This window comes from Stegostoma tigrinum, chromosome 8, assembly GCF_030684315.1.
Source record: "Stegostoma tigrinum isolate sSteTig4 chromosome 8, sSteTig4.hap1, whole genome shotgun sequence".
Lineage (NCBI taxonomy): Eukaryota > Metazoa > Chordata > Chondrichthyes > Orectolobiformes > Stegostomatidae > Stegostoma > Stegostoma tigrinum.
The window spans coordinates 79,638,435-79,650,587 of NC_081361.1; the positions used below are offsets into that span (position 1 = coordinate 79,638,435).

Here is a 12,153-nt window from a genome sequence, read left to right on the forward strand (position 1 = left end):
AAAGCAGAGTTAACATTTCGAGTCCTGTGATAGCGCAGGAGTCGCCAAATCTGTGATGCAGCTCCATCATACTGCTTCCCTTCAGGAGTCCTCAAGTCAACTAGCTGAATTATTATCCCACAGTAATGTTGTTTGTAATAAATAAGGTCACATAATACAACACTGAAAATGTCAGGATGTTCACTCTGTTGTTCTTACTTCAAATGTAATAGAACCTCCTACATGCAAGGAAAAGGCACCAAAGGACCCTGTCCCATTAAACATCACAACATCACTGTTTACATTGAGTCCTACCCCATTCAGATATCCGTCCTCACTTTGGAATACATCCTAAATTCCTTCCATGCAGAGGCATAGCCTAAGGGATTACACCTGCAAATTGTAAAATTTTAGAAGTCCTCTACTTTAATAGCATTCCAGTTATTCTTATTTTCTGCCAATCAGTTTTGGTTTTCAATCAACTTCAATAGTTCCTAATTACTATTAGCCAATTTATCTGATCGTTTTACTCTTCTCAACTTCAGTGGTATCCTATGCTATAAAATTTAGCACTTCACTTTCATTCCTCAAAACCAATGCAATGCAAAACAACACAACAGCCTTCAACATATTTCTGTTTTATTTCTGTGAAACACTACAGGGTAAACATCAGTTTGCACCAAAAGAAAATGCAACCTTTGAATTTAAAGGAGACTTATTCTCGGAAATGCCAAAGACATCAAATAGGCGTGGCATCAACAGATTTCTCCACCTAGGACTTCTCTCTTTGCCTACAAGTGCCAATGCTTTTGCTTGCTAGATCTTTTTGATAAGATATTCTTTTGGATGGAAATCTAGAAATCATACCAAGAACAGAAAATTCCTTTTACAACCATTCAGTAGCAAACTTAGGAACTTGAAATAGGATCCCGATTTACCTGCAAGGCAGGGCCTTGAAAAGATTCTCACTGTTGGCAATTGCGTTGTATGCATTTTTGATCCATTTATTTTATAAGCTTGGCACCTTTGTATGTACTTGCCAGTAAAGACTTTTTTTGATGCAACTGAATTTAACTAGTACCAAACAGAATGCACCTATGCCCGAGGTGTCCAACTACTTGTTATTTTCTAGACATGCTGTCACATTTCATTACGTGATACTTGCCAGATATTGTTTGAACCTGAAGATCACAGAGGATCCTGCACTGGTTTGAACTAACATAGCTTCCTTTGTTGACAGTCTATAGAGTCCTTACTGAATCTTAATGTCACCAGTGCTGCCTATATTTAATATTGCTGACTGAAGATCTTGAAGTGATGATCACCGTCATGACAGTTAGTAAAATCTAGATCCAATATGCCCTTTTCTTTACCAGCTTTCTTATTAAGGCTTAATAACCAAGAAGAGCCAGTGATGTAGTGGTAATGTCATTGTCATTAGAACAGGAATCCACAAGCCGAGACGGATTTTCCAGGGACATGGGCTCAAATCCCACCAGATGGTGAAATTAGAATTCAACAAAAATCCAAAAATAAAAACAAAAATTAATAGCAATTGATTGTTGTAAAAACCTATCTGGTTTACTAATGGTCTTCCTTTAGGGAATGAAATATGCCATCCTTACATTGTCTGGCCTACATGTGACTCCAGATATACATCAATGTGGCTGACTCCTATATGGGATCAACAGGGATGGGCAATAAATGCTGGTCCAGCCAGAGACATCCACCTCCCAGGAACAAATAAAAACAAAGACATCAATCCCTTCTCCCAAAAATACCCACTGGTACTATTGATTACTTGAGTCATACATTTTCAGAAAGCAAGTTAGAAAGCAAATCGCTCATGAATGGCCTGGAAGCATACTTCCATAAGAATGCAGGTTTTTAAAATGTTAGCCAAAGAAGCAATACAGCACAAAGTCATATTACGGTAATCTTCAAATCAACGAAATAGTCAAATTAACCTTTTCCACTGATATCAGAACAAGATCTTGAGATTACGTGAAAACACGTGAAGACAGTGAAAACACGTCTAGTGCAGAGAATTTGTCATGGCATTCAACACAGGTTTCTCATCCTGACCTGAACCAGTTGCAATATTACATGAAAACAGCCTTTAATTTACAAAAACTTGAAAAATATAACAGATACAAAAGGAGTGAAGAAGCTTGATATATTCTCATCACCGTGAATATGGTCCAGAATTAAACCAGATGTGCAAGTGTAAAGGACAATGACCCTGAGTGTGCATTAGTGACAACAGCGTTACCCTGTACCGAAGACAGAAAATCCCATCTGCAAGTTGAGATTAATGAATGATAAACATTTAATGTAGTTGCTAGTCTTCTATTTACAAAACAAAATAGAGGCAGAATATCATATTATTCAAAAAAACTAATACACGTGAATCAGCTGTCGTAAAGGAAGATTCATGTTACCTTTCCCGCCAGTTCCTTGACCACCAGGTTTATTGTAGAGATAGATGTCTGCATCAGATACACTTTTTCCATGAGCGTAGTGCTGTAGAAAATAAATTTCACAACAAAGGCAATATATTCACCACTAAAATCAAAGTAATTCACATAAAACAAACATTCACGAATTCCATCTTCTGCACAATTTTCAGACACTTGCACATGTATAGTGCAGACTGGATAAAAGACAATATTTTGCTCCTGGCCTCGTACCATGGCTGATGTGGTGGCTCGTCAACAATGTACACAAGTGTACAATCAGAAAATCAGAACACTTCACTAGCATTTGGAGCTCTAAACTTTGCGTAATCTTCAGTAGTTTCACAGTGTACAATTAATAAATTCAAATTAATTTCACATATACTAGATTAGCTGAAAAGCATGCAGCATCTATGAAGAAAAAAAAGTCAGAGTTAACGTTTCAGGTCTGGTGATCCTTCCTCAGCTCCAAGGAACCGATTTTCTTTTTCATCATAGGTGCTGCAAGACCTGCTGAGCTTTTCTAGCAACTTCTGTTTTTGTACTTGGTTTACAATATCTGCAAATATTTCGGCTTTTTTTCCACCAATCACCTCACCGCACATCGAGGACGTTTCAGAGATGGCCACATGACTACTCCGGGTAGCCCACAAACCAACAACTACCCTACGACAGCTGCTGGCAAACAGAGGATCCCATACCCAAAACCAGAGTAATATACAAAATACCACACAAGGACTGTTAGAAACACTACATGGGCCAAACCGGAAGAAAACTGACAATACAGATACATGAACACCAACTAGCCACTAAGAGGCATGACAAATTTTCACTTGTCTCGTTACACACAGTCAAAGAGGGACATGAATTCGACTGGAACAACACATCTATAATCACCCAAGCTAACCAGAGACATGCCAGGGAATTCCTGGAGGTCTGGTATTCTAATGGGAACTCCATCAACAAGCACATTCAATTAGACCCTGTGTACAAACGACTGAGAAACAGAACCAGAAGTGGTACCAAACACCTCACCCAACTGAGGCTTACAAATAACAAACGGGACGGAACACACAACGCTTCACCGGGGGTGCACTGATGATGTTACCTCGCAGAGTGATGAAATGTTTGCAACCAAACCCACCAGCTCGGCAAGCATGTCTACAAACTTATTCCCCTGTGGGCTTCTGAACTCTGCGCTCAACTGTGAATGAGAAGCCTGCACTGTCTGAGAAACATTTACTTATTGTGCTTTTCTCTAGGACAGTCAATTAATAGTTTGAGGGCAGGCTTGCTGTCCGATTAAGGGCAGTGGGTAGGCCCTTGAAGCTGGCAGGTCAAACCTGTTTGAAAGGAGTTTCAAGGAGCTAAGTAAAGAAGGCAGTGCTTCAAAATGAAAGTGCATCCAGGCAGATAAACTCATGGATCTCACCTGCAGGAACCCGGAAGTTGAATGGAAAATTGCAGTTGGCCTCTTTCATAAGATGTTAAAGAGAAGATAATTACAACATGCCAGTCAATTACGTCTCCAGCAAAGCTGAGAATAGGTGTACAGCCAGAGTACTGGTGAGTAGGCAAACTGCGCTGTTTTTAAGCATTGGCCTGCAGGGCTAGAGATCACATCTGATGGTTCTTCCATGTGATACTGCACCAGTAACAACACAAGTTCATCACCCGATAGACAGGGCAACCTGGATTTTGAAAATGCTCGAAATTTTTAAAATTAAAATCAGCCTTTACCCTCCCACTTAATTATTTAGGGCGTACAGTGAGTTGTAATAATTAGCAGTGCATTAACATTCAAACCATTGTTCCACTTCAGTTCAGTGTTGGATTGTGGTCTTGGTTAAGAAGCTAATCATAATCATACTTAAAACTGGGCTGAAAAACCTGTCATGCAAACTACTTCCACCAGAATCAGCTCTTTAAAAACCAGACTGAAATCACAAATGTCAGGCACACGAAACAAAAGCTACAGAATCCACAAGCACAAGGTTGCAGGCAGTCAGAGATAGTTGTGGCTAGGTTTAAAGAAATCAAGACACACAGACACAAAATACATTATCTCACTCTGCCTTAGTTAGCAGAAAGAATATTACGTCTGCAGTAAAATGTGACATATACTGCTAGTTACCCGGAAGTGATGTTCTACATTACTGTCTGTGTACTTTGGAGTATGAAGGAATATCAGCAGGTTCTGACGCAGGTAATATGCTACAGCATGTAGCCAAGGTAAACAGCAGTTTGAGATTGTGAACTGCACAACTTCAGTTGATGGTGCACCAGGTGGCTGTATAAACTGCAAAGAAGATAAAAAAAATAAGTTTTCAAAAAGCAATTGATTAAAAGTTAACAGAACATCGAACCTGAATTAGTTTGAGTATGGAAAACTTGACTTAGGAATGAGTTCCAATGAATTGTGGTCATAAAAATAATGGCGCTTCATATATTTCCGTGCTGACCAGTCAGATTAACTTTTATCAGTACTGAAAATAATGCACACATTATTGATTTCACCGCGAACAACTGTCAGGAGAAAGAGAAGTTTGGAACTCAAGTGGTTTGCGTGCTGAGTACATGTAGTTTGATGTCAAAAGTGTTGAAGAAAGTTTCAGGAGAGGCTTTACTATTACAGGTATACATGAAATTCTCAAACACTATCTAAAAGTTCTAAAACCAAGCAGGACGAGATTTTCTTAAAATCACTGCAACCATATTAAAGTTTAAAATCATATTTTTTGAACTCAAATACAAAATCACAGGCTCCGTTATTATAATGATCCACTACTGCCATCTTGTGGACTTCTTCTGTAACATTACAACTCAACTAAAATTAACCCACGACTATGCTTTAATGAAAACAAAATACCATGCATGCTAGAAATCTGAATGAAAGAGTGAATGACGGAGAAACTCAGCAGATCTGGCAACATCTGTGGAGGTGGGGGGTCGGGGGGGGGGGGGGGGGGAGGCAGAGGGAGAGGGAGAGAGAGATTGACTCTTCCATCTGCTGAATTATGCCAGACTCAGTATGTTAACTCTGTTGCCTTCATCTGAGTTTCTCCAGCTTTCTGTCTCTATGGTTTAGCAATGCTCCTTAATTACCATTAACTTCTTTTTTGACTATCGAGACTTTTATATTACAGTAATACTCAAAAGTCTTGGCATTACGTTCTTTCACCACAGACCAGCCAGAGGTGGAGCTGGTGAATGTGTGACAGTTCACAAAGCTCTCAAAGTAAATGAGTCTCTCCTCCTATCTCAGCAATGGACATTGAACCCAGCACAAATGTAGTTTTAATAAAAGGAACAGACATCTGTTTTCATATCATTTTTGTAAAAACAGATGAAAGGGAGTAATATCTGGTTCATACATTCAATTAATTAGACAGCAGAAAGACTGAACACATTAGTACAGCGAGCCACCTCCTCACTTTGATGCTCAATGTACCTCTACATCAGCAGGAGTCAGTTTGCAGTTCCGGACCAACATGACTGTGATGATATCAAGTGTTGCTTCATCCAATCGTCTTCGCAGGACCTTCACCAACTCATCTGTGATTTCAGGTCCTGAGAACAGCAATAATATTATTTAAACAATCTACGAATTATGCAATATTACCGTGCCGTGCAAAGCTGACCAATATGTGCACAAATACACCAAACACTTAGATGTGCACTTACACCTACATTAACATGTGTTTGCATTGGATGTGCATTATAAACAGATGCCTCCAGGCCTGAGTGACCCTAGCAGAACCCAACCTGAATACCTTTACAAGTGCTGCTTGATAGCATTGCTTGACACCTTCCACCACTTTACTAAAGATCATGTAGCACCAGTAAGTAATTTAACATTTCATGATTAATTTAGTTATAATAATATAAAGTTTATTCATCAATTTACCTAATATATTATTCTACTTAACTGTAACTAATGTTACTTCAAATTATATATGAATCTGCTTAACCTCACTTGACAAAGAAATGCGCTATAGGATGAAAGTAACACATTATTGTGTTTTAAAACTGAAGGATAAATGCCAGAAGCCCGTGTGTACTTCACTTCCATTTCACAGAGCCTGACTGTGAGCAATTCAACTTTGAAGATTGCACAAAGTCAAGTTAACATCCTTCCAATCCATGACGGGCAATGGAGTAAGACAAGGAGGGAGTTACTGGAGAAAAGAAAATCTTCATCACAGCTGTGCTTTGTTTTATTTTGTAGTGTCTTATTAAAAAAGCATTTTAATTTGTGGAACAATCCCTCTTGCGTACCTACACTAGCTCTAAACCCCACCTCTTCCTCCATTACATTAATGACTGTATCAACGCCGCCTCATACTCCCACAAAGAGCTCGAACAGTTCATCCACTTCACCAACACCTTCACCCCAATCTGAAGTTCATCTGGACCATCTATAATACCTCGCTCTCCTTCCTGGACCTCTCTGTCTCCATCTCAGGCAACCACCTAGAAACCGATATCTATTTCAAGCCCACCGACTCCCTAGCCCACAGCTACCTAGAATAAGCCTCCTCTCACCCACCTTCCTGCAAAAATGCCATCCCTTAATCCCAATTCCTTCACCTCTGCCGCATCTGCTCCCAGGACAAGGCATCTCAGATATCCTCACTTTTCAAGGACCACAACGATCCCCCCCCACTCAGTGGTCAAGAACAGCCTCAACCGCATCTCCCACATTTCCCACAACCCATCCCTCACACTCCCACCCTGCAATAACAACCAAAACAGAATCCCCCTCATCCTCACATACCATCCCACGAACCTCTGGATCCTACGCATCATCCTCCAACGTTTCCGCCACCTGCAATCCAAGCCCACCACCAAAGACATTTTTCCCTCCCCACCCTTGTCTATTTTCTGGAGGGACCACTCTCTCCTCTACATTGTGGAAACCAAACGGACGCTTGAGGACCACTTTGCAGAACACCTACGCTCGGTTTGCACTAAACAACTGCACCTCCCAGTCGCGAATCATTTCAACTCCCACTCCCAATCCTCAGACGACATGCCCATCCTGGGCCTCCAGTGCCACAACGAAAGGTGGCAGGAACAGCAACTCATATTCTTCTTGGGAACCCTGCAGCCCAATGGTATCAATGTAGACTTCACAAGCTTCAAAATCTCCCCTCCCCCAACTGCATCCCAAAACCAGCCCAGCTCGTCCCTGCCTCCCTAACCTGTCCATCCTCCCACCTATCCCTTCCTCCCACCTCAAACCCACTCACCTCATCCCGCCCCCGTGGCCTGAAACATCAGCATTCCTGCTCCTCTGATGCTGCGTGGCCTGCTGTGTTCATCCAGCCCTACATCTTGTTATCTCAGATTCTCCAGCATCTGCAGTTCCTACTATCTCCTAGATTTGATTAAACTGATTTTTGTTAAGAGAGTTAACTTCGAAACAATGTATGTTCAAGTTTAGAACTGTAGAATCTTACTATTCTAGAACTTGGCATATGCATTCATTGAAGATATAAGGATATCTCGCTACTTCACTTTTTATACATTGCACTGTATAACAATTTGTTTATGCACTTTGTGATTTTCTGTATTGCATTCATATAGTTGTAAAGTTATAAACAACATTTTCACTAATTCTTTGTGTGAAAAAAGTAAGAAACTCACTTCAGGCACCCACAACCTCTCAGACAGAAAAATCACTTAACAACTTGCTCCTAAAAGTAAAATGGTCCGGTCTGTGATCTAATGAGCTACTTGATTTGATTTATTACCTAGGTACAGTGTAAGTTTTGTTTTACATGCAGTACAGGCAGATCATACCAAACAAAGTTCATAGGGTAATATAACAGAGTGAAGAATACAATGTCACAGCTACAGGAAACGTGCGCAGATAGCAAGATCAACATTAAATTTAAAATTTGAGGTGCCCATTCAGAAGGCCAATAACAGCAGGGAAGAAACTGTTCAAAAATCTATTTGTACACGTATACAAACTTTTATAACTTCTGCCTGATAAAGAGGGTGGAAGTGAGTATAATAGGGTGGGAGGGGTCTTTGATTATGTTATGTTATGTGAATATATGGTTAGGAAAGGTTTAGAAAGGTATGGGCCAACTGCAGAGATGGGTTTAGAGTGGATGGACATTTTGGTCAGCATGGATGAGTTTGGGCCAAACAGCATACGGCATGGAGACAGGCCTTATGACCTCCAAATTCACCACTTCCTGGAGCAGAGATTCCATTCCTCACTACAGAAAGCACTTCATTGGCTGTAGAACCCTTAAAACATTATTCAATAAAAGGAAGCATATGTCAGGTATGGACAACAGGGATCACATGATCCCCTAGAAGAGTATGAAGGCAGTAGAAGTATACTTAAGAGGGAAATCTGGAGGGCAAAAAAAGGAGACATGAAATAGCTTTGGCAAACAGAGATAATGAGAATCAAAGGGATTCTACAAATATATTAAGGACAAAAGAGTAACTAGGGAGAGAACAGGGCCCCTTAAAGATCAGTAAGGCCACCTATGTGTAGAACCACAGGAGATGAGAGAGACACTAAACAAATATTTTTGCATCAGTTTTTACTGAGAAGGATATGGAGGGTAGAAAACTTGGGGAATAAATAATGCCATCTTGAAAAATGTCCATATTACCGAGGAGGTGGTCCTTGTTGTCTTAAAACGCATAAAAGGTGGATAAATACTGAGGACCTGATCAGGTGTACCCTAGAACTTTGTGGGAAGCTAGGAAAGTGATTGCTGGACCTCTGCTGAGATATTTTCATCATCAATAGCCACAGGTGAAATGCCAGAAGTCTGGAGATGAGCAAACATGGTGCCTTTTTTCAGAAAGATGGTCAGGAAAAGCCAGGGAGCTATGGAGCAGAGGGCCTGACATCAGTGGTGGGGAAGTTGTTGGAGGGAATCCTAAGGAACAGGATGTACATGTTCTTGGAAAGGCAAGATCTGATTAGGGATGTTCAACATGGCTTTGTGCATGGGAAATTGTGTCTCACTAATTTGATTGAATTTTTTGAGGAAGTGACGAAGAGGATTAATGAAGGCAGAGCAGTGGGCATGGTCTATATGGACTTCAGTAAGGTGCTTTACAAGGTTCTGCATGGCAGACTGGTTAACAAGGTTAGATCACATGGAATCCAGGGAGGATCAGTCATTTTCACACAGAACTGGCTCGAAGGTAGAAGGCAGAGGGTGATGGTGAAGAATTGCCTTTCAGACTGGAGATCTGTGCCCAGCAATATGCCACAAGGATTGGTGCTGGATCCACTGCTTTTTGTAATTTAAATAAATGATTTGTATGTGAATATAGGAACGATGCATTGCAGTTTGCAGATGACACCAAAATTGGTGGTGTTGTGAACTGCCAAGAAGGTTATCTCAAAGTATAACAGGACACTGATCAGATGGACTGACGGGCCGAGGTGTGGCAGATGCAGTAATTTAGATAAATTCTGGAAAGGCAAATCAGGGCAGGATACGTACACTTAATTGTAAGGTCCTGTGGAGAGCTTCCAAGCAAAGGAACTTGGAGTGCAGGTTCATAGTTCCTTGGAAGTGGAGTCACAGATATACAGGACAGCGAAGGCAGCTTTTGGTATGTTTCCTTTATTGGTCAGTGCATTGAGTATAGGAATTGGGAGATCATGCTGTGGCTGTACAGGACATTGGTAAGACAACTTTTGGAATATTGTGTTCAATCTCCCTGATCTCCCAGCAATAGAAAGGATGTTGAGAACCTTGATAGGGTTCAGAAAAGATTTACAAGGATGTTGCCAGGGTTGGAGGGTTTGAGCTATAGGGAGAGGCTGAATAGTCTGGGGATATTTTCCCCAGAGCGTCGGAGACTGAGGGGTGATCTTATAGAAGTTTATAAAATTATGAGGGGCATGGATAGGGTGAACAGCCTTGTCCTCAGGGCAGGAGAGTCCAAAACTAGAGGGCATAGGTTTAAGGTAAGAGGGGAATGTTTTAAAAGGGACCGAAGGGGCAACATTTTCAAACAGGGCATGGTGCGTCTATGAAAGCAGATGCCAGAGGAAGTGGTAGAAGCTGATACAAATTCAACATTTAAAAGGCATCTGGATGGGTACATTAATGGTAACGGCTTAGAACGATATGGGCCAAATGCTGGCAAATTGGACTTGATTAACTTAGAATATCTGGTCAGCACGGATGAGTTGGAACCAGGGACCTGTTTCCATGCTGTATATCTCAATGCCTCTATGACTCAAAGCTGATATAGAAATAGAAGCTTTTCTTTGTTGGTACAAATTTTCAAAAGGTAGAGGCTTGGAGATTCGAGCAGAGTCAATTAAATTAAATTCAGAATTTCAAATGAGATGGCTGATGGCAGAGATGGAAAAATTAAATTTGAGACAGAAGGTACAACCTGTGCAAATTTGTTTGGTTTAGCTGATTGTTCTGCTTGACCTCAACCTTGGCTGATAGTCACTGATTGAAGTGTTATCTACACTAGAATAAGACTGCTGCAAAAGGATTTTGATTAAAAGTGTTTTCTTAATACAGCACATCAGATTTTCACAGCTGACTTGCCATTTTTGGAATTCTGATCATTTTATAATTTCATTTTTTACTGTACGATACATTTTCCTAACTTTACTGCAATTTTATTCCCAAATTTCCTGGACGCTTCTGATTTAGTATCAGAAGTTGCAATCCTACCTGCCTGTCCAACACCGTGTACCATCAGTAAAATGTGCTTATCTACTTGGCCAACAGGTCGGGATGGCTCCGCACTTCGGGAAGGGGTGGAATCCACAAAGGGCCTGGAACTCTGGATTGAACATAAAAGAAGAGAATTATGAGAAAAGTTCAAACTAATTCAGATAAAAATGACAGATACATAAAAATATCAATGCTTGACTTTACCCCGAGTTCATCAACGACTATCGGTTCCTGGCTGCGTGTTAATGCCAGTGAACGAGAAGACAACGGAGGTTGAATCTCCCTGTCCCAATCTGGTGAGTTACCACTGCATGTTGTTTCAGACAGTCTGGAAGAAATGATAAAATGTTAACGAAGGAAGCAATTATCAGTGGTCAAATACTAGGCTACATGCAATTTACTGTAATATTACAATACAATTGAGGCTTCGTATGATAGAATGTGATTTTAATTTTTTGCCAATAAATTGATTCCCCTATATAAATCCAGACCTAATCAGGTAATGAGGAAGTAAGAACTGACCATGCATCATCTACCAACCCTGCAAAGAAATTAATGAAAAAGTAAATCAGCCTAATTGGAACAAACTAGTACTATATCTCTTCAAACTTGAACTGAAAGATTCATGTTCCTTGCATTTTTAGACTCTTGGTTTATTGCCCAATTTATTTTTCATTATTTTACCATTTTATTGCCACCTGACTATTTATTTTAGCAAAATGTGAAACAAATGCACGGAAGAAGGTTCAGTTCAAAATGATTATAGTAAAGTCAACAGGACAGCAATGGTCTGGATCCAAGCGTACAGAAGGACATGTGGGAATTGCAAAGGTGATGGCCATAATCCTCCAACACAGGATACAAGATGAAACCAGAAGGCTGGAGAATTGCAACACATTTTTTCAAAAAGGATTTAAGAATAAACCCAGCTACTACAGGCAGGTTAGCTTAGCTCTGGTCGCTAGAATGCTTTAGAAACACTTATCAAAGACAAAATCTGGACAAGTGTGGATTATGAAATTCAG

The 12,153-nt window shown here is 40.4% G+C and overlaps 1 protein-coding gene across 12 annotated transcripts in view; it reads right to left on the reverse strand.

Moving 5' to 3' along the window:
- The window catches only part of szt2 (SZT2 subunit of KICSTOR complex), a 238,193-nt gene that overhangs the window by 102,768 nt on the left and 123,272 nt on the right, over nt 1-12,153 (reverse strand). For all 12 annotated transcript variants that reach the window (XM_048538804.2, XM_048538813.2, XM_048538805.2 and 9 more), the window contains 5 exons: nt 11,333-11,456; nt 11,126-11,237; nt 5,887-6,005; nt 4,570-4,734; nt 2,421-2,502 (listed from right to left, as the gene is read on the reverse strand). In XM_048538804.2, the coding sequence (XP_048394761.2) occupies nt 2,421-2,502; nt 4,570-4,734; nt 5,887-6,005; nt 11,126-11,237; nt 11,333-11,456 (602 nt within the window). The remainder of the gene's footprint in view (nt 1-2,420; nt 2,503-4,569; nt 4,735-5,886; nt 6,006-11,125; nt 11,238-11,332; nt 11,457-12,153) is intronic.